At 43.3% G+C, this 23572-nt stretch overlaps 2 protein-coding genes across 2 annotated transcripts in view; both read right to left on the minus strand.

Annotated features, from left to right (window-relative positions):
• Nucleotides 1-23572, minus strand: part of LOC116505362 — a 75165-nt gene that overhangs the window by 45023 nt on the left and 6570 nt on the right. The window lies entirely within an intron of this gene.
• LOC116519308 (ryncolin-3-like) lies at nucleotides 728-6789 on the minus strand. The gene is made up of 7 exons (XM_032233149.1): nucleotides 6630-6789; nucleotides 5946-6008; nucleotides 5518-5690; nucleotides 2704-2757; nucleotides 2119-2248; nucleotides 1660-1794; nucleotides 728-1040 (listed from the first exon to the last, which is right to left on the minus strand). The coding sequence occupies exons 1-7, from the start codon at nucleotides 6772-6774 to the stop codon at nucleotides 793-795; spliced, it is 948 nt and encodes a 315-aa protein (XP_032089040.1). The 5' UTR covers nucleotides 6775-6789; the 3' UTR covers nucleotides 728-792.

Genomic DNA, 23572 nt, shown 5'->3' on the forward strand with positions numbered 1-23572 from the left:
CTTCCGCCCGTGCTCCTTACTGGTGCTTTATGCTTTTGGCGCTTACGCAGACATGCATGGCACATATGGTGCACAGAGAAGCTGGAGCATCATGGAGGCTTGCGGACGCATCATTTAATGCTAGAACGCATGCATGCACCATGCGCATGTACCCATGCACCGCACACATGCATGTGGGTAACTCCGGGGCCATTTCAACTGCGCCAGTTAGAATGGAATCCAGAACCCACCACTGATGCCAATGGTGTTCAAGTGGTGGTACATATATAGGCACCAAACAGGGGAGGGTCCCTGTACTGATTGGTACCGCTTTGCTTCGTGCGGGATTCACTCGCTTGCACACCCGCTGTGCGTTGCTCACACATGCACAGTTGACTGTAATCTAATCTGCGCATGTGCAGAAACATGCCGCAACAGCAGAAGAGACTGGGGTGTCGGTTTGGAGTCTGGGTCACTGCCGATTCTACGACTCAGGCTGAATCACCACAACCAAACCAGGGCAAACTGGGAGCAATCCATCTCTGGTACCAAAGCACTAATTCCTATTGGTACTACCTTTGTTTTCTTTTGCCACAGATGTTCTATTTCTGCTTCCAAAAAATTGGAAAATGAAGAAGGAAAATGGTTTGAACCCAATCCCATGTACATAAAAAAGGGATCACTACAAGAGAGAACAGTGACACAAAGGAGCAGTTTTAACGAATTGCTGCATTTAATTTTTTTCCCAGAAGAGAACAGAGAAGAATAATCATTTTGGGTTATATTGAAAAATCTCTCAAAATGTGGTTTCATTTATTGTGGTCTAATTTTCATATCTGCATACTTGTAAGAATAATAGTACCCTTTTCCGGCAGCCCAGTTGATGCCATCAGCAAAAGAGGTATGTTCCCCTTTGTGATACAGGCCATTCAGGTTGGAAGTGTGGCACTTATGGTACCACCAGGCTCCTTTGTAAATTACGGCACAATTTCCATCATAGATATCATTGTCTCTGTCTTTGGTACAGAACGGATGGTCATTTTGTCCTGAGAGAGAATCACCTAAAAGGAGGAAATCACAGGCAAGCACTAAGTTCATGTCTTCCAGATCCCCTGTGTCTGGGATTGCATTTTGCTCCTTGGACCAGTTGAAGGGCTGCCTCTTCATATTCAAACCCCCCCCCCCCCATTGTCCCTCTGATAAGCTAGAAAGCAATTAGGCAGCCCCCTGGCTTAAACCTTTTCTGCATTCTGCATCGGGTCATGTGATATTATTATGCAGTCAGATATTTAGATTGGATTGGGCATTTTTATCCACCAGTTGAGCCCTTCCCAAGGACCTATTATAGGCAGAGATTGATGTGTTACAATATTGTTGCAACATGTAAATTGTTTCTAATAAATGTGCTTTTACAATTGTCTAGTGGATATTTTGTCAATGCCAATGGTGTTCAAGTGGTGGTACATGAACAGGTACCAAAGCACTTATTACTATTGGTACCACCTTTTCTTTTACCACAGATGTTGTATTTCTGCTTGCACGTTTTTGTATTTTGTTATCCAGTTTTTCTATGAATAAATTTATTTTCTGTCCATCTCACTATTTAAAGTAACCATTTATGTTTGTTCTATTCACTGTAAAAAGGTACTCGAACGCAGAGGCATTTTCTGTATTACTCACCCATGTTGCCATCCAAATAAGAACCCAATATTAATTTGTAATTTTCATTTTCATTTGCAATTCTGAAACTGGAATATATTGCAAAGGTTCTGGAACCATTGAAATCTTCCAGGTCAATCCTCAACTGATGTGTTCCTGCACAACAGAAGAAAGATATTATTAGAGAGTTACTTAAGGTGCAGAAGTCATGAAAGGAAGCCTGCTAATCATTGTGTAGACATCATGGTGGGATTATGATCCATGTGTCCATCCAAAACCTCTGGTGATCCTCTGAAGTTTCCTTTACCTTTACAAAGTCAATCTTTTATTAATTTTCTATGTACGTACAATTGGTTATGGCACTGAGGAGGGGTACCGATCTGCTAGTATTAATTCTGATAAAGATAAGTATTATCTGTAGAAAAGAACTTAATGTCTATCAAATTGAGTACCAACCAGAAGAGTAGATTTTGGGCTTACCAGAACTGGTGAGAAGATGGATCTTATCATTGCCCAGCCAGAATTCTGATCCTTGATTTCCAAATCCTTTCTTGTATGATTCCCAGTCACGGTAGAAATCCACAGACCCATCTTGCCACCTCTGGAATTGCTGTGGAGAGAAAGGGAGCGATAACTCAGCATCTGCTTGATGGAGAAGCTGCTTTCCTTAATCTTAGGCCATTTCTGAAGTGGCGGGGCGGGGGGGGGGGCTGCCTTTCAGTCTTGTTTTGCAAAAGACCTTGAATAGAACTATGGCTCCTCTTGTAAGTCATAATGCGGCAGCAACTCCTTGAGACCATCTTTGTGCCTTCTACTGTCTTGGCTCAAATCCCAAGAGGGCACTTGGGAGTCTCATTCAGCTTTGGGCCTGTAACTTGTCCGCCAGTCATTTCTTCAGATGAGAGAAGACTGATGGGCCCCTGAATAGCCACTATTATTTTATAACAAAGTGGATAGAATGAAGCCTATTTGTTTAAAAGAGCAATTATAGTAACATGGTGTTTTTTTTTTGCTCTTCTGATGCATTCAGACATCTCTTCCTCCTCCTCCTTGGCTGCCACTTACCAACCAGCCTCCTCCATCAGTCCCCATGTCACAGAAAACCACCACCGGGTATCCCTACAGTTGTACAGAGGATGACGGGAGTTGGAGTCTCACTTGCAAATGTTGATACATGCAAACCACAAGTATCATAATGATCCTCAGCCTGTGGTTAATGAGTTTGTACTATCCAAAACCCATTCTTAATTTGACTTCTACAAAGTCCGTCCTTTCTCTTTCTCTTCATCCAGTAAGCATATGCATCTGAGTAAGATTTAAAACTTGAGGACATATATTTTCTAGAAAGAGATTCTTCATATCTTTCAGGGCTGCTACACTTTAAAAATATTATTTTCACTTCAAAATGTTTACCAAGTTATTATCTGGTCTTTCATCACTTTGTAAGCAATTTTATAGAAGTGTTATTTGAATTTGAATTTAAAATTGGGCCATTTATATGCCGCCCAATCCCATAGGACTCCGGGTGGCTTACAATACAGAATAAAATCAAAACAGAAATATAAGGGGGAAAAAAGATAGATTTAAAAACAACACATCATGCACTCAGTTCCAGATAGGGCTGGACCTTACTTTGGGGTCAACAGCCCCAGGCCTGCCGGAACAGCCAGGTTTTTGTGGCTTTTTGGAAGGCCGAGAGAGTGGGAAGGGTCCGGATCTCTGCGGGGAGATCATTCCACAGGGCCGGAGCAGCTAAAGAGAAAGCCCTCCCCCGAGTGGTTGTTAACCGGCATTGCCCAGTCGACGGCACCCTGAGGAGGCCCAGCCTGTGAGATCTTATGGGTTGTTGGGAGGTATGTGGCAGGAGGCGGTCCTGCAGATATCCAGGTCCCAAGCCATGTAGGGCTTTAAAGGTCATGACCAGCACCTTGAAGCGCATCTGGAGACTGATGGGAAGCCAGTGCAGCTCACGGAGGATAGGTGTAACATGGGTGTATCTAGGTACACCCGATATAGCTCGCACGGCCGCATTCTGGACCAACTGTAGTCTCCGAACACTCTTCAAGGACAGTAAAGCGCATTGCAGTAATCAAGCCTAGAGGTGACGAGAGCATGAGTGACCATTTGAAGTGCCTCCCGGTCCAGGTAGGGCCGCAACTGGTGCACCAGGCAAACCTGGGCGAAAGCCCCCCCTGGTCACAGCCGACAAGTGATGTTCTAATGTCAGCCGTGAGTCCAGGAGGACACCCAAGTTGCGGACCCTCTCTGAGGGCTGTAGAGTTTCACCCCCCAGGCTGAGAGATGGAATATCTGGACCGTCCTTGGGGGGCAACATCAATAGCCACTCGGTCTTGTCTGGATTGAGTGCCAGCTTGTTTATTGTTATGATTTGTTGCCCAGCCAGCCAGATTTTGTCCACTGAAGGTCATGGTCACAGAGAATTCATACTTCCTAGATCCTGTGTGAGGACAATATGTATTAGGAGGGATCCATTCTGCCAGGAACTAGGAGGTGAGCCGACACAATGGGAGAAAAGCTGCCCCTCAATTAACCAGGTTCTATGCCAGACAAGGTTTTAAAGCATTTTGAAGCCGCTAGCAGCCGATGCCACTCTCATAACTGTGATCACATAGGGACAATGAAACGGGCCCATCACTGCTTGTACCATTCTATTTTGAAAGAACTGTAGTTTCAAGGTAGTCTTCAAGGGTAGGTCTATATAGAGTGCTTTAACTACTGGAACAGTAGTTCAAACTACTATTGAACTACTATTCAATTATAAAGTGATCAGGGTATAAGTGATCACCTGCAGGGACTCCTGTTCAAGGAAAGGACACATACCTGTGCAAAGAAGCTCTTGGCCACAGCTGCCACCTAACAAAAGCTTTGAAGTACTTTTAGTAGAACTTTTAGAAACATTTTTCTGATGTTTCCACTTTCCTATTGTTCCGTATATTATCTCATGTTGCCCTATGCATTTTGAATTGTGTCAGTTCAATTGTTGTTTCTCTTTATATATGAGGATGTAATATCTTCTGAAGGATTTTCAACAGTATCTTTTGAATTTCTTCTTATATCTTACTATCTTTTATATGGTGTGTATTCAATAATATGTTTTTACTTTTTCCCAGATCATGAGAATCCTCTCATTCCAAGATTAAGAAATGACAAATTTCCACATTGAATGGAAAGTCTCAGGACTCAATAGCTTTAAATATTTCCTGACGTTCTGTAAAGATACATAATATTTATAATATATTATATATAATATAGCTTATCAGGTGGCTTAGTAAGTTCTTTTAATTTTAATTGCAGGTACTTTGGTAGGAAATAATTAAACAGGAAGAAAGAGTCATCAGCTCTTATCATCTGCTTATACTGATTCCATCTGTTTACGTTAATAACTTGTACTGCTTTTATACCTGAATGACTTTCTGTAACAAAGTTCTGGAAATAACAACTTGGTGAGTGTATTGACAATATGAACGCTCTTTAGAAGGATGCAGCTAAAAGAAATATGCTTTTCCAACTTGAATTATTCAGTCCCTTAAATGACTGACAATACTGTACACTCTATCCATTAAGATAGGGTTAGGGTTAGGGTTAGGGTTAGTTCTGGAAGTAACAACTTGGTGAGACTATCAACCTTGCTTAGAAGTGTAATAGGGTGGAGCTAAAAGAAATATCCTATCCAACTTGAATTATTCAGTCAGTTAAGTGACTGATAATACTGTACATTGTATCCATTAAGATAGATAGGCTGCTGCAAATGATGGAAATTGTAGTTGGCCCAGATAGGAATGTGCTAGGTCAAAGGAACTTGATTGGCAGGTTTATAGGCATCTTAGCTTAGTTATAAAAGCCCGGTAGGGCTCAGACTAGCAAAGAAAGCTTTCTGCATTTGATGATTCCAGTTTCTTGGCCTTCAGCTCCCAAAATCATCCAGCTACCATCTAAGTGAAAGACTGAAGCAACCCAATTAGGAAGCTTTTGAGAAAGAGGAAGAACAGGCATACCTTTCGGTGGACAATTGTCTAATCTGCAGGCATCTCCTGTAAGAAAAGAAAAAATAATTTATTGTGCAGTGGGTAAACCGAAAGGTTCATAAGACCCATAGATAAGAATAACCTTCTGTATGCCAGTGTATTGTCCATTCTTCATAGTGATGGATTGCAATCATGATTTCGTTCTATGTTACAAACAGTTCAACCAAGGAGACCATAAAATAAAGTGTGAACGGTCACAAACAGGTGGGCCTTTGATCCAGCTCTTGCACAATCTTTTATCTCAATCAATAGATGTATTACCTTTGTCTCCTTTGTCTCCTTTCGGTCCAGCTTTTCCAGTTATCCCAGCAGATCCTCTTTCACCTGAAGAAGAGAAAGAAGAGGAGGAGGAGGAGAAAGACCAGCTCAGGAGCATCAAAATACATCTTCAACAGAGTTTTGAAGCCAGACATTATACTGATGAGAATATTACAGCTTCCAGAGTGGCAAACAATCAAAGAGGAAAGTTGTTTGGATTTTGATGATGGTTTCAAATTTTAGCTCAGGGCTGATGGGATTCTTGATTTGTATGAAATTATGTTGGATTTGTAGGTTAGTGCTATCAACAAATCCTTGATAGCATTGTTGATTCTTTGGAAAGGAAGAAGGCTCATGTGCATAAGAACAACTCATACGGCAAAACGACCTAATCCACCTGTCTTTAAAAAGTTCCCACAATACCAGAGAACCAAAGAAGCATCTCCTGACTACTTTGCTAAGACATTGATCTTAAGAATCCTTTTACTGACTGAAAGAACATGCAACTTTCATTTCCTATCTAGCATTTGGGAGAGAGAGAATTGCTTCTGTCTCTCTGCTAGTGACTTCTCCTTTTCCAGGCAAGCTTTATTAATACAAAGTTTGCTTCCCACTGTTGCAAGGAAAGACAGCAAATAAGCTGCTGCGAATCACCTGGAATGACATCATTATTGGGCTTTTACTCACCTGGGGGCCCCTGAGGACCTTGGTCACCCTTTAGCCCTGGTGATCCGTTTGTTCCTGGCACACCTGGAATTCCAGGTATCCCAGCCTGACCTTGGAGAATAATCTTGTCCGTTCCGCATTGTGTTAGGCCCTCCAGCTCTGACATAGGAGAAAGAGCATAAAAAGGACAGAACATGAAAAATAGAAAAGAAGCAGTATGGTATCCTTATGGAGCAATAGGTTCACATTAAACAAAAATAGCACGAGTGAGGTGCTAAAAAATCAGGGTGGAACAGAAGGCAAAGTGATTAGGGTGTAAAAGAGTCACAAGATTTCTTCCACTCATATTTTCCTCACATAAACATTATTTCTGTTCCTGGGCTATTGGAGAATGCAACAATGAAAGTAGGGGGTTGTTCCCCAAGGATGTTTCTCTAAGATAACAGTGCATATTTCTTTTTTAAAAAAGGTCTTGATTTGTTTTGACTCTCCCTTTCCCCCCTTTTTTCCACTCTCCCTCCCTTTTCCCCCCCTCCCCCTCTCTTCCTTTTAAATGAGACTGGACTCCTGGCAATTGCAGCTTTCTTGGCAATCTTTCTCAGAAATGACTTGACCTTACCTTCTTCTTAGAGCTGAGAGAGAGGACTGGTCCAAGGTCAGATGACTTTGTGTCTAAAGTAAGGTGACCAGATTTTCAGATTGGTAAAGAGGGACAACATTGACTGGGGGCGGGGTTGATTAAAATGTTTATATTTTGTCAAAAGGTCACACAAGGTGATTACATGACCCCAGGACACTGAAACCATCATAAATACGAATCTGTTGCCAAAGATCAAAATTTTGATCACGTGACCATGAGGATGCTGCAATGGTCTCTAAGTGTGAAAAATGGTCACTAAGTGTGAAAATGGTCATCAGTCACTTTTTTAAATGCCATTGTAACTTTGGTCACTAAATGAACTGTTTGAAAGATAAAGCTAGCTTGCATTATAATTCCTTATGCTAGCTTACATTTTCAAGAGAGCGAAGCTAAACTCCTTATTAGAATTGAAATAGAAATGAGTAGAGTAGAGTAGAGTAGAGTAGAGTAGAGTAGAGTAGAGTAGAGTAGAGTAGAATAGTTTATTAACCAAGTGTGATTGGACACACAAGGAATTTGTCTTTGGTGAATATGCTCTCAGTGTACATAAAGAAAAATAAAATAGAATACATTCATCAAGAATCATAAGCTACAACATTTAGTGATAGTTTCTCTCTCTCTCTCTCTGTCACACACACACACACACACACACACACACACACACACACCTCCTCTGGATTCACTGGGACGTTTATAAAATTCCCCTCCTGTGCACAAACTCCTTCAGCCTCTCTCTCTCTCTCTCTCTCTCTCTCTCTCTCTCTTCCTCCTCCTCCTCCTCCTCCTCCTCCTCCTCCTCCTCCTCCTCTGGATTCACAGGGACGTTTATAAAATGTTCCTCCTGTGCACACACTCCTTCAGCCCCCGCTCTCTGTCTCTCACTCCCCCCCTCCTCTGGATTCACTGGGAGGTTTATAAAATTCCCCTCCTGTGCACACATTCCTTCAGCCTCTCTCTCTCTCTCTCTCCCCTCCTCTGGATTCACTGGGACATTTATAAAATTCCCCTCCTGTGCACACACTCCTTCAGCCTCTCTCTCTCTCTCTCTCTCTCTCTCTTTCTCCCCTCCTGTGCACAAACTCCTTCAGCCTCTCTCTCTCCCTCTCTCTCTCCCCTCCTCTGGATTCACTGGGTGGTTTATAAAATTTCCCCTCCTGTGCACACATTCCTTCAGCCCCCCCCTCTCCTCCTCTGGATTCACTGGGATGTTGATAAAATTCCCCTCCTTTGCACACACTCCTTCAGCCTCTCTCTCTCTCTCTCTCTCTCTCTCTCTCCCCTCCTCTGGATTCACTAGGTCATTTATAAAATTCCCCTCCTGTGCACACACTCCTTCAGCCTCTCTCTCTCTCTCTCTCCCCCTCCTCTGGATTCACTGGGACATTTATAAAATTCCCCTCCTGTGCACACACTCCTTCAGCCTCTCTCTCTCTCTCTCTCCCCCTCCTCTGGATTCACTGGGACATTTATAAAATTCCCCTCCTGTGCACACACTCCTTCAGCCTCTCTCTCTCTCTCTCTCTCTCTCTCTCTCTCTCTCTCTCTCTCTCTCTCTCTCCTTCTCTGGATTCACTGGGACGTTTATAAAATTCTCCTCCTGTGCACACACTCCTTCAGGATCTCTCTCCCCTCTTTCAGGATTTGCTCTGAAGTTTTTAAAATTACCTCTTCTGTATAGAGACCAGGTTATCAGCCATGTGAGACATACACTGTGTTTCTATGGCACAGTAATCCCCCCCCCAAACAACATGAAATGCCAATTTAGAAGCCCTGAGCAGCCGAGGCGAAGCAGCAGTCTGGGGGGGGGGAGGGGAGGGGCTGAGCTTGGACAGTCTCGGAGGCAGCCCTCCAGCTCCAAGAGAGAGAGAAAGAGAGAGGGGGGGAGGAAGGGGCTGCTCAAAGCAACAGAAGAAGAAAAACTCCGTGAGGGAAGCCCGCGGTCTCCACATGGAGTAAAGTCTTCTCCTCCCTCAGCCATTGGCAACAGCTCCCAAGATCGTGCAGGTGGGAATGCACCCGGCTCCCAGTTGCTAGGAGAGCCTCAAGGTGGCTGGAGGCTTTTTCGTAACTTAAAAAAAAATCTGGACTTTTTTAAAAAAAACCCGGGACGTGGGACAAATTGTTCAAAAGAGGGACTGTCCCACCAAAAGTGGGACGTCTGGTCACCTTAGTCTAAAGTGGAATTACAGCTCATGTTCTCCCAATTTCTACCTTGATCATTTAACTGCTACACCAAACCAGCTCTCGTCTTCATCCTTTATACCATGTGAAACCAGGGTCTTCCACATAAAACACAGTTCATTAAGGTGGCCCTGTCTATATCTAGAAGATGAACTTTCTTGTTCTCATGTTTATCTATACAAATACATAGATAAAATTGTTTAGGTAAATATTTAGGCAAAGATCTTAATCGTGTTTTACAGATATCAAAACCCCAACTAATATATATCTCACATATACAAAATATCATCTGAAAATTACCCAGCAGTTCAAAATCAATTTTGTTTTTATTTATTAATTATAAAGTAACTTATTGATCTTTAAAAGCTATTCTGAAGATGCTGCTGCTTTGAAAGGATCCTTTCCCTTCAAGAGCATCACAACTCATCAACTTTCTCCAATCTTTAAATGCCACCAGTACCCTCAGAAAATGCTCAATTTTAAGGCAGAACTTCCCTGCAGCCAGAATTCATCCTTCGTTTATTTCCTGAGCCACGTAGCACTTAAGCTTATATGCCCCTTTGTAGTGCTTTACAGAACCCTCTAAGTGGTTTACAGAGTCAGCATATTGTCTCCAACAATCTGGGTCCTCATGCTCACAGTAGTTGTGGACAGTCGAAAGAACATGAGGCAAGTATTCCTTTTTTTTTTTTTTAACGAATTGGCTTTATTGGGAAACTAAGGACCAACATTCTGCTCCTGCACATAGGGACCCCACAGAGGTTAAGACCAAGCTGAAAGATCAGACATCTGGAACTCACGTGCACAGCAAGTGGCTTCAGTGTCCTGGGATCCTGCAGTGCCACGATTTGAGACGTCACCCTCCACCGAACTAGCAACCAGGAAAATCAGGTGGAAACCAGCCCAAGGCTTCATCTTGCCTTGCCAGCTTTCTCTCTGAGCGAGAGTTGTGTGGTATTGTTGCAGAAAATGACTGGCTTTAGAGTTCTCAGGATACAGGAAAAGTTTATTTGGCAGCCAGGTTCAGAAAGCTAGCCCATGCAAGTTCTGAACAACCTTCTTTATCGAAGCACACATTCTTATACATTCTCAAAAGCATTGCAACACGGAAATAATTAACACATTTCTTAGTGGTTACCTTGAGGAGAAAACCTTATAAGGAGATGAGATCTTACTTCTCCTTTTGTTTATGGAGTACGTGTTATTAACGAACTTTAATTGAACCTTGGACTTTTGACATAGGCTTTTGACATCTTGTGGTTAGGCACTTGCTTCCTGTTCTTTTGCAACTCTGCCTCTGTGGCTTAAATATAGAAGTAAAGGGGGCTTTAAGAGGCTGTCCAGCCTGACCCAGTAGGTTACACACTTAATGTCCAAATCTCACTTTACATCTGCTTTATAGACGTAAAGTGAGATTTACTTTACATATATATATGGAGGCCTTTTAATGACTGCATTAACAGAGAAATCAGGAAGTGCTCACATTTGCTGAGTGATAAAAAGGCCCATATCTGTTTTGCAATGTCTGTTTGTGCAACCTCAGCAGAGTTATTTAAAGAAAAATGCATTCTTGAATTATGCAGTGTTCATCATATTACCCAACCTTTCCTTATATTGAACAATATGTGCATTGTATCCACATTGTATCCAACAGCTTTAAACCAAGCATCCCTAGAAGCTGCTTCGTGAAGCAATGTGGTCCTGTTGATTCCTGTGATTTGAGTTGTTATTGGCATCTTTTATTTACCTTTTTCTGCCTTTGCAGTGTTGCTGTATTTTTATTTAGTTAAGACAAATTCTTTTTCTGCTTCCAGTGTTGCATTCCAGATAGAGACTAGAGGTAGTCCTTGACTTACAACCGTTTGTTTAGTGATTATTCAAAGTTACAACAGCACTGAAAAAAGTGGCTTATGACCATTTTTCACACTTATGACGGTTACATAATTCTCCACAGTCATGGGATCAAATTTCAGACGCTTGGCAACTGACTCACATTTATGATGTTTGCAGTGTCCTGGAGTCATGTGATCACCTCTGGCGACTTTCTGACAAGCAAAGTCAATGGGGAAGCCAGATTCAGTTTCCAAGCTAATTTAACAACTGTAGGGATTCACTTAGCAATTGTGCAAGAAAGGCAAAACTCACTTAACAAATGTCTCACTTAGCAACATAAATTTTAAGTTGAGAACTACCTTTATTTTCCTTCTCACTTTAATAACAACCTACATGCAAATTGGTACTTGGAAGAAGAGACATATGGGGGTCTGCATGGGAAACACTAGAAATGAACTCCTCCCCCCCCCAGTTTTTAACTTTTAAAGGGTCAGTCAGAGTTGGGTAGCTAAAAGAAATTTTAATGACAGACTGAATGAATAAATTTGCTTTGCAAACATCATTGCATGCTTTAAAAAGGGTGGAGCTTTCATTGTGCTACCATGGTTGCCAAGTTGACATTTTGATCCGCCTTTGGGACAGACTCAAATGTGCTTAAAGTTTTATAAACAATGGTTTGTTATTCACACCCCCATATTGTCCCTCTGATAAGCTAGAAAGGAATTAGGCAGCCCCCTGGCTGAAACCGTTTCTGCATTCTGCATCAGGTCATGTGATCTTATTATGCAGTCAGATATTTAGATTGGATTTGGCATTTTTATCTGCCTGTTGAGTCCTTCCCAAGGACCTATCATAGGCAGAGAGTGATGTTTGATTATGTTACAATATTGTTGCAACCAGTGATATGCAGTGAGGTTTATGGCTGGTGAGGCAGCAATTTTTTTAGACTTGTGGACTTCAACTCTCAGAATTCCATAGCCAGCCATGCTCAGTTCCAATTTAAAGCGACAGCATTTGTTTTTCTCCTTTGCTAAATAAGTTTCTTTCTTTCTTTTTCTTTTTCTTCTCCCTTCCCCTCCTCCCTCCCTCTCTCCCTCCCTCCCTCCCCTCTCTCTCAAACACACACACTCACAGACACAAAGTTGCACCAGGATTCAGAAAATTTAGGTTTTCCTCCTCAGCCTATGTTAGCAATATCCCTAGCAGCATTTTGGCTGGCAGGTGTAAGTAGAAGTAGAAATTCATTCTACTGAAAACTTTGTTTTTGCTTATGATTGTATAATTAAAATTTCAGAAGACCCAAAGGCATAGTATTAGAGTGTTACATAGTACATAAACTAAAGAACTGTCTCAATATGCTCCCTCCCCCTCTCTCAAACAAGAAGACACATAAAGTTGTACCAGGAGGATGAAGTTTGAATCCCTCCCCCTCCCTCCAACCCACGCGTACCTTTTCCAGCTGTTTCAGAGAGGATTTCAACTCTGCTCTTGCCTGCCATCATGAAAAGAAAAAAAATGTAAAAGGAAAAAGGCAAGAGCTGAGGCCAAAATGAGCTAGTTGCTGCCAGAGTCACCATGGATGACTCTGCTTAGTACTTAACTGTTTAAAAAAGCCTCTAAAAACACCCTCTACAGAGGAGGAGGCAGGAGAATGACGTGCCTCATCTACGTCAGGAATTTTTCGGCTTTTAACCCTTGCTTAACTCTGCTAGAGTAATCATAAAGTGTCAGACTAGATGAGGCACGTCATTCTCCTGCCGCCTCCTTTACAGGACACTTTGCTTAGTGCTTAACTGTTTAAAAAAGCCTCTAAAAGAGTCACCCACTGTGACTCTGGCAGCAACTAGCCCAGCCTGACCTCAGCTCTTGCCTTTTTCCTTTTACATTTTTTTTTCTTTTCATGGTGACAGTGGTGAGGCTCTGCCTCCCCTGCCTGCATGTCCCTGGTTGCAACATGTAAGCTGTTCCTTTACAATTGGATGGTGGCGATTTTGTCAATGCCAATCAGTGGTGGGTTGCAGATGGTACGCTCCAGTACGGGCATACCGGATCCTGCCTGGAACCCAGGATACCGTTCCGGTATGGTGCTCCAGAGGGGCCCACCCTTCCGCCCGTGCTCCTTACTGGTGCTTTATGCTTTTGGCGCTAACGTGCACATGCATGGTGCATCTGGTGCCTGTGTGATGCTCCGCGGAGAAGCTGGAGCATCACGGAGGCTTGCAGAAGCGTCCTTTGATGCTAGAATGCATGCATGCGCCTTGCCCGTGTGCCCGTGCACCGCACGCGTGCATGAGGGTAATTCCGGGGCCGTTTCAATCGTACAGAACCCACCACTGATGCCAACGATGTTCAAGTGGTGGTACATGAATAGGCACCAAACGGGGGAGGGTTCCTGTACCGGTTGGTACTGCTTTGCTTTGTGCGGGATTCTCTCGCTCGCACACCCGCTGTGCGTTGCTCACACATGCACAGTTGACTGTAATCTAATCTGCGCATGTGCAGAAACATGCCGCAACAGCATAAGAGACTGGGGGATTGGTTTGGAGTCTGGGTCACTGCCGATTCTACAACTCAGGCCGAATCACCACAACCAAACCAGGGCAAACTGGGAGCAATCCATCTCTGGTACCAAAGCACTAATTCCTATTGGTACTACCTTTGTTTTCTTTTGCCACAGATGTTCTATTTCTGCTTCCAAAAAATTAGAAAATGAAGAAGGAAAATGGTTTGAACCCAATCCCATGTACATAAAAAAGGGATCACTACAAGAGAGAACAGTGACACAAAGGAGCAGTTTTAACGAATTTGTGCATTTAATTTTTTTTCCAGAAGAGAATAGAGAAGAATAATCATTTTGGGTCATATTGAAAAATCTATCAAACTGTGGTTTCATTTATTGTGGTCTAATTTTCATATCTGCATACTTGTAGGAATAATAGTACCCTTTTCCGGCAGCCCAGTTGATGCCATCAGCAAAAGAGGTATGTTCCCCTTTGTGATACAGGCCATTCAGGTTGGAAGAGTGGCACTTATGGTACCACCAGGCTCCTTTGTAACGTACGGCACAATTTACATCATGGATATCATTGTCTCTGTCTTTGGTAGAGAACGGATGGTCCTTTTGTCTTGAGAGAGAATCACCTAAAAGGAGGAAATCACAGGAAAGCACTAAATTCATGTCTTCCAGGATTGCAAACCTGCAGGGTATTTCACCAATGAAAAATGTTCCTACACCACTAAGAATTAGAAAGGGATCAAATATAAATGATAGAGGATCTGGTTTATATGCATAATTTCCTAGATCCCCTGAGTCTGGGATTGCATTTTGCTCTCTGGACCAATTGAAGGGCTGCCTCTTCATATTCACACCACCATACTGTCCCTTTGATAAACTAGAAAGGAATTAACCCCCTGGCTTAAACTTTTTCTGCATTCTGCATCGGGTCATGTGATATTATTATGCAGTCAGATATTTAGATTGGATTTGGCATTTTTATCCACCGGTTGAGTCCTTCCCAAGGACCTATTATAGGCAGAGATTGATGTTTGTTTCTATTACAATATTGTTGCAACATGTAAATTGTTTCTAATAAATGTGCTTTTACAATTGTCTAATGGTTATTTTGTCAATGCCAATGGTGTTCAAGTGGTGGTACATAAATAGGTACCAAAGCACTTATTACTATTGCTATTACCTTTTCTTTTACCACAGATGTTCTATTTCTGCTTGAGGGCTTTGTATTTTGTTATCTTCTCCAGTTTTTTTATGATTTAATTTATTTTCTGTCCATCTCACTATTTGAAGTAACTATTTATGTTTGTTCTATTCACTGTAAAAAGGTACTCGAATGCAGAGGCATTTTCTGTATTACTCACCCATGTTGCCATCCAAATAAGAACCCAATATTAATTTGTAATTTTCACTTTCATTTGCAATTCTGAAACTGGAATATATTGCAAAGGTTCTGGAACCATTGAAATCTTCCAGGTCAATCCTCAACTGATGTGTTCCTGCACAACAAAAGAAAGATACTATTAGAGAGTTACTTAAGGTGCAGAAGTCATGAAAGGAAGCCTGCTAATCATTGTGTAGACTTCATGGTGGGATTATGATCTATGTGTCCATCCAAAACCTCTGGTGATCCTCTGAAGTTTCTTTACCTTTACAAAGTCAATCTTTTATTAATTTTCTATGTACATACAATTGGTTATGGCACTGAGGAGGGGTACCGATCTGCTAGTATTAATTCTGATAAAGATAAGCATTATCTGTAGAAAAGGACAATGTCTATCAAATTGAGTACCAAGTAGAAGAGGAGATTTGGGGTTTACCAGAACTGGTGAGAAGATGAATCTTATCATTGCCCAGCCAGAATTCTGATCCTTGATTTCCAAATCCTTTCTTGTATGATTCCCAGTCACGGTAGAAATCCACAGACCCATCTTGCCGCCTCTGGAATTGCTGTGGAGAGAAAGGGAGCGATACCTCAGCATCTGCTTGATGGAGAAGCTGCTTTCCTTAATCTTAGGCCATTTCTGAAGTGGGGGGGGGGGGCTGCCTTTCAGTCTTGTTTTGCAAAAGACCTTGAATAGAACTATGACCCCTCTTGTAAGTCACAATGAGGCAGCAACTCCTTGAGACCATCTTTGTGCCTTCTACTGTCTTGGCTCAATTCCCAAGAGGACACTTGGGAGTCTCATTTAGCTTTGGGGCTGTAACTTGTCCGCCACTCATCTCTTCAGATGAGAGAAGACTGATGGGTCCCTGAATAGCCGCTATTATTTTATAACAAAGTGGATAGCATGGCACCTACTTGTTTAAAAGAGTAATTATAGTAACATGGGTTTTTTTGCTCTTCTGATGCATTCAGACATCTGTTCCTCCTCCTCCTCCTTGGGCTGCCACTTACCAACCAGCCTCCTCCATCAGTCCCCATGTCACAGAAAACCAGCATCGGGTTTCCCTTGGTTGGGTAGATTGTATACCAGCCAGTCAGGGTCTCCCCACGTTCCAGGAGGTCCTTGCAGTTTCTGGCTTCAATCTCTAGGGAAAGAATAGGGAATGTTGATACATGCAAACAACAAGTATCATAATGATCCTCAGCCTGTGGTTAATGAGTTTGTACTATCCAAAACCCATTCTTAATTTGACTACTACAAAGTCCGTCCTTTCTCTTTCTCTTCATCTAGTAAGCATATGCATCTGAGTAAGATTTAAAACTTGTGGACATATATTTTCTAGAAAGAGATTCTTCATATCTTTCAGGGCTGCTACACTTTAAAAATATTATTTTCACTTCAAAATGTTTACCAAGTTATTATCTGATCTTTCATCACTTTGTAAGCAATTTTATAGAAGTGTTATTGTTATGATTTGTTGCCCAGCCAGCCAGATTTTGTCCACTGAAGGTCATGGTCACAGAAAATTCATACTTCCTAGATCCTGTGTGAGGACAATATGTATTAGGAGGGATCCATTCTGCCAGAAACTAGGAGGTGAGGCGACACAATGGGAGAAAAGCTGCCCCTCAATTAACCAGGTTCTATGCCGTACAAAGTTTTAAAGCGTTTTGAAGCCGCTAGCAGCCAATGCCACTCTCATAGCTGTGATCACATCACTGCTTGTACCATTCTATTTTGAAAGAACTGTAGTTTCAAGGTAGTCTTCAAGGGGAGGTCTATGTAGAGTAAACTACTATTGAACTACTGTTCAATTATAAAGTGATCAGGGCATAAGTGATCACCTGCAGGGACTCTGTCAGCCACTGCTTTGCTACTGCTTCGGCTGCCATTGAAACAGGGAGGGGGGGCATGGTATTTTGGAGGGACTGATTGTTGTGCTGGAGAAAGATTCTGGAGTTTGAACTGTCCACCTTACTGCGCATGTGGAGGAGGAGTGTTTCCCGCCAAGGCCAACGGCATTAGCATTCCAGCCTGGCGATGCCTTTCGAAGTTATCTCACACCTGACACTTGGGAGAATTATGATTGGACTGTACGTGGGGTGCCAAGGGGAGGGGAATATTATACAATATATTATTCGCTTTCACACCTAAATAATCAGACTTCGCTTTGCTTCGCTTCTGTTCATTTATAATTAGTAAAAGTACACTTGATTTCTATCAATGGAGTCTTGTGGTCTTCTTTCCTGTTTATCCAATGAAGGAGTGCTGACATTTAAGCGAAGTCTCACACTCCACCCCACCAGGAGCTACAACCTACCGAGGGGGGTGTTCTCACAAGAAGAATAAGAATGTCTTTGCATGTGAGTGATGAAGAGGAATCTGAGGAGTTGGATGCAGGAGTCGCGAGAAGGAGACCGAAAAAGAAATCAGCTGAATGGGATGATGCTGGGGATGAAGATTACAAATTGTCCCAGGCAAAGCAGCTCCTTGAGGAAGCTATATCCGAGCGCAAGACCTGTGGGAGAGCAATGGAAAGGGAGCAAGCGGAAGAAATTGAACAAAGGTACTCCATGCATAACTTAAGGGAGGGTGAAGAGGCCGAGGGAGGTTGGGAGCAAGGAAACCCAGAACCAGCCTCCCCCCCCAGCCAGGGCTGCTGCAAGAGCAAGGGGGGGGGGGCAAGCGACGCCAAATGGCAAAAGTCCCTCCCTTAACAGTGAAATATAATGGTGATCCCAAAAAGTTAGGGTTATTTGTCATACAGATTAGAAATTATATGGAAATTTATGGTCCGGATTTAGAAACGGATGAGATGAAAGTAAGAATGGTCTTACTCTCATTGGAAGACAAAGCAGCCGACTGGATGGGGAGCTTACACCAATGCAACTCCCCTCTCCTGAGGAATTTTAATGACTTTATGGCTGCAATGAAGAGGAGGTTTGATGACCCGCTGATTGAGAAACGCAGGAAGGTGAAATTTATGGCCCTAAAGCAGAAAAATAGACCGGTGGCTGAATATAAGCAGGATTCTCAACCGCTGTCAGCCTACATGAGGGAATGGTCAGAAGAGGCTTTATTACATCAGTTTGCCTTGGGACTGAATGAAAACATTTACCAGCAATGGGTTAACAGACACCTTCCCCCCCCAAGTTGCTGCTTGGTATGAAAATGCAGCAGACGTTGAGTTAGATGTGGCCAGACTTCAACGCATGAAAGAGGGAGATGCACAGGGGTCGCCCCCTCATCAGCCAAAAAACCCCCAGTTCGCATCAGAAGTGAAGGGAAGGAAGGCCATCACGCCGTGGATTGCCGCGTTTAACTGGCTCAAACCGCTCCACCCCCTCCCAGAAGGGAGGGGAGGGCAGGCAAGGCCCCGGGTAAGAAGAGAGAGACTGCATGTGCTGCTGAGAATGTTCCCCAGCGTTTCCAGCCGAATGAAGAGGAGGGGGACGTTAACGCCAGCTCCTCTGATGAATCTGATGACGACACCTCGCATCATTGGGTGAGTTCAAACAAAGGCCCCATGTTGATCCCCATTGAATTAAGGGTGCCATCTGCTGGCGAGACGGTTACGCTTTCAGCTCTGCTGGACTCTGGCTGTTCCCGATGTATGATTAGTCCAGCGATGGTGGAGAAACTGGGATTGAAATTGAGGACTTTGAAAACCCCTATTGTTTTTTTGCCAAATTGATGGTTCCATTGCGGGTGGGGGCCCTGCCCATTTTTATACTGAGCCCTTGGAAATGAAGATGGGAACCCATCAAGAGTTAATCTCTTTTATTGTGGCACCTGGGATGGACCGGCCCCTTATTTTAGGACTCCTCTGGCTTCGTAAATGGAACCCTCGCATTAACTGGAGGGAGGGGTGGCTACGCATTCACACTAGCACAGCCCCTGATGGAGAGGTTGAAGCCCCAGAGCCTACTGGCTCCAACCCCACTTTGGCAGCCAGGGGGCAAGAGAGAATCGAAGGGGAAGAAAAAATTCCGAAAGAATATTGGGACCTAAGAGGAGTTTTTAGTGAGAAATCTTCTGATAAGCTCCCCCGCCCCAGACCCACTGATTGCACCATCGAAATTTTACCTGGAGTGATGCTTCCAAAACCCCAGATATATTCTATGTCGCCCAGGGAGATGGAGGAGATGAGAAAATTTATTGACAAGAACTTGGAGAGGGGTTTCATTGAGGCAGCTCAACCCAAGGTGGCTGCTCCTGTGCTATTCAGGGAAAAAAAAGATGTCTCTCTCAGATTATGTGTGAACTTCAAAAATTTGAATTCAGTCTCGGCCCAGAACCTCTATCCATTGCCACTGATGAAGGATATGCTGGCCCAGCTGGGAAAGGGACACATTTTTACTAAACTGGACTTACGGGAGGCATACTATAGAGTCCGTATTAAGGAGGGAGACAAGTGGAAGACAGCTTTCAACTGTCCCCTGGGTTGTTTCCAGTTCCGTGTGATGCCCTTTGGCCTCCAGGGGGTGCCTGCGGTCTTCATGCAATTGATTAATGAGGTTTAGTATGACCATCTTTACAAAGGCGTTATCATATATTTGGACGATATCCTTATCTACACGCAAGCATGTGATGAACACATCAAGCTGGTTCATACAGTGCTGAAGAAGCTCCGAGCCGCGGAGCTTTATGCCAAATTGTCCAAATGTGAATTTCATCAGGAGAAGGTAGACTATCTTGGATATCGTATCTCCCACGCGGGTGTGGAGATGGACCCCGCTAAAGTCAAAGTGGTCACTGAGTGGGAGGTGCCTCATACGCGCAGACAGTTACAGAAATTTTTAGGCTTTGCCAATTTCTATTGCCAATTCATCCCTTCTTTTGCTAAGATAGCTCTTCCCATCACTAACTTTTTGAAGTCCAAAGGTGGGCCGAAACCCAGACCTAGCAAGCCGTTGGATTGGACCATGGAGTGTCAAGCTGCTTTTGTGAAGTTAAAATGACTTTTTGCCGAGGAACCGGTTCTGAAGCACCCGGACATGGACAAACCATTTGTTGTTCAAGCTGATGCCAGCGACGTGGTGGTGGGGGCCGTATTGCTTCAGACCAACGATCAAGGTAAATTACAACCTTGTGCATACACCTCTCGCAAACTCACTGACACTGAAAGGCATTGGGCCATCTGGGAGAAGGAACCATTTGCTGTTTGTTGGGTTTTAGCCACATGGTGCCATTTCCTAGAAGGCACTAAGCACCCGTTCGAAGTGTGGACTGACCATAAAAATTTGGAAGCTTTGAGAACTCCCAGGAGACTTTCCCCTAAGCAGATGCGCTGGGCTCAGCATTTCAATCGTTTTAATTTCACCCTGAAGTACATCCCAGGGGTGGGGGTGGGGGTGGGGGAGAACTTCATGGCTGATGCTTTGTCCAGGCTCCCTCAGTACAACTGCTCTAAGCTAAGTGTGATCCAGCCGGTTGTTCCCACATCAAGCCTCGCTGCTCCTGTGGTTACTAGACAACAGGCATGTTCTAAGGTGGAAATGTCCCAGGATTTTCTCTCCAATCTCAAGAATGCCCTTGCTCATGACGATTGGTTCCAGCAGCATAAAAATGAATGCACCATGAGGGATGACTTGCCATGGATTGGGGCGAAACTTTACGTCCCTGCCTCTCTTTGTCTGGTGGTTCTCCAACGGGCTCATGATTCCAGGATGGCGGGGCATTTTGGGTTCGTGAAAACGCTGCATCTCATGAATTGGCAGTTTTGGTGGCCTTCTTTGAAAAAGGACATTGAGCTTTATGTCGCCAGTTGTCCCGTTTGTGCTGCCGCTAAACACCTGCCTGGAAAACCGCAGGGTTTGCTCCAGTCTGTAGCTCGCCATCGCCCTGTGGAGGGAGATCTCTATGGACTTCATTGTCGAACTTCCTGAGAGCCAGGGGCACACCGTTATCTGGGTGGTTACCAACTTGTTCTCCAAGCAAGTTCATTTTGTACCTTGCCCCAAGATTCCTTCTGCTAAAGCCCTCGCAACAATGTTCGTTTCTCACGTTTACCGTTTACATGGGGTGCCTGATCGCATCATTTCAGATAGGGGTGTACAATTCACCTCGGTGTTCTGGAGGGAATTTCTTAAACAGATTGGCTCCGCCCAGGGCTTATGCTCCGCCCACCACCCTCAGACTAATGGGGCTTGTGAGAGGACTAATTCTGTTCTAGAACAGTATTTACGTTGTTTCATCAACTACCAACAAGTTGATTGGGTGGACTTGTTACCACATGCGGAGGTGGCTTATAACAATTCTGTGCATAGCAGCACTGGTTTCAGCCCTTTCGGGGTGGTGTCTGGACAGGATTTTGTTCCTATTCCTGAAGTTCCTCGTGAGCAGCCGCAGGTTTCATCTCTCTTTGAGTGGAGTGATCGTCTTCAGCATGTTTGGCCTTTGGCACGTCGGACTTTGGACGCTGCGCATCGTGCACATAAGAAACAGGCAAATAAGAAACGTTCTAGGCCTTCTGATTACAAAGTGGGTGATCAAGTTTATCTGTCCACCAAGTTTCTTCAAACTACCCAGAAATCCAAGAAGTTAGGGCCTAAGTATGTGGGCCCATTTCCTATTGTCAAGGTCATCAATCCTGTGTCAGTTCGCCTGAAGCTGCCTAAACACCTCAACCGTGTCTATCCTGTTTTTCACATTAATCTCATTAAGCCTCTTCGCTTTTCCTCTTTACGCCCGCCGGTGGATCTGCCACCTGCCCCCCTGTTGATTGATGGTGAACAGCATTTTGAGATTCGAGAAATTTTGGACTCTCGCAGATGGCAGAATCGTGTTCAATACCTAGTGGCTTGGAAGCATTTCCCCCCGTCTCATGCCGAGTGGGTTCACAAATCGCATGTCCGAGCCCCTGAGCTGATCCGCCAATTCTACTCAGCTTATCCTAACAAGGCTTAGCTTTCCCTTATTTCCTGGCTTTCTCTCTCCCCCCCCCCTGTTTTTCGCTTTCCGTTTCTTGTTGTTCGTCTGTTTGTTTGTGCTTTGTCGTTTTCCAGGTCGGACGACCTTTTTCCAGAGGAGGGCCGGATGTCAGCCTCTGCTTTGCTGCTGCTTCGGCTGCCATTGAAATGGGGAGGGGGGCATGGTATTTGGGAGGGACTGATTGTTGTGCTGGAGGAAGATTCTGGAGTTTGAACTGTCCACCTTACTGCGCATGTGGAGGAGGAGTGTTTCCCGCCAAGGCCAACGGCATTAGCATTCCAGCCTGGTGATGCCTTTCGAAGTTATCTCACACCTGACACTTGGGAGAATTATGATTGGACTGTACGTGGGGTGCCAAGGGGAGGGGAATATTATACAATATATTATTCGCTTTCGCGCCTAAATAATCAGGCTTCGCTTTGCTTCGCTTCTGTTCATTTATAATTAGTAAAAGTACACTTGATTTCTATCAATGGAGTCTTGTGGTCTTCTTTCCTGATTATCCAATGAAGGAGTGCTGACAGACTCCTGCTGAAGGAAAGGACATATACCTATGCAAAGATGCTCATGGCCACAGCTGCCACCTAACAAAAGCTATGAAGTAGTTTTAGTAGAACTTTTAGAAACATTCTCCTGATGTTTCCACCTTCCTATTATGTATATTATCTCATGTTGCCCTCTGTATTCTGAATTGTGTCAGTTCAATTGCCATTCCTCTTTATATATGAGGATGTAATCTCTTCTGAAGGATTTTCAACAGTATCTTTTGAATTTCTTCTTATATCTTACTATCTTTTATAGGGTGTATATTCACTAAAATGTTTTTATTTTTTCCCAGACCATGAGAAGTCTCTCATTCTAAGATTAAGAAATGACAGATTCCCACGTTGAATGGAAAGTCTCAGGACTCAATAGCTTTAAATATTTACTGACGTTCTGTAAAGATACATAATATGTATAATATATTATATATATAATATAGCTTATCAGGTGGCTTAGTAAGTTCTTTTAATTCTAATTGCAGGTAGTTTGGTAGGAAATAATCAAATAGGAAGAAAGAGTCATCAGCTCTTAACATCTGCTTATACTAATTCCACTTGCTTACGTTAATAACTTGTACTGCTTTTATACCTGACTGACTGCCAACGCTTTCTGTAACAAAGTTCTGGAAATAACAACTTGGTGAGTGTATTGACAATATGAACGCTGTTTAGAAGGATGCAGCTAAAAGAAATATGCTTTTCCAACTTGAATTATTCAGTCCCTTAAATGCCTGACAATACTGTACATTGTATCCATTAAGATAGCGTTAGGGTTAGGATTAGTTCTGGAAGTAACAACTTGGTGAGAGTATTGAGACTATCAACCTTGCTTAGAAATGTAATAGAGTGGAGCTAAAAGAAATATCCTATCCAACATGAATTATTCAGTCAGTTAAGTGACTGATAATACTGTACATTGTATCCATTAAGATAGA

This window comes from Thamnophis elegans, chromosome 1 (genome assembly GCF_009769535.1).
Source record: "Thamnophis elegans isolate rThaEle1 chromosome 1, rThaEle1.pri, whole genome shotgun sequence".
Taxonomy (NCBI): domain Eukaryota; kingdom Metazoa; phylum Chordata; class Lepidosauria; order Squamata; family Colubridae; genus Thamnophis; species Thamnophis elegans.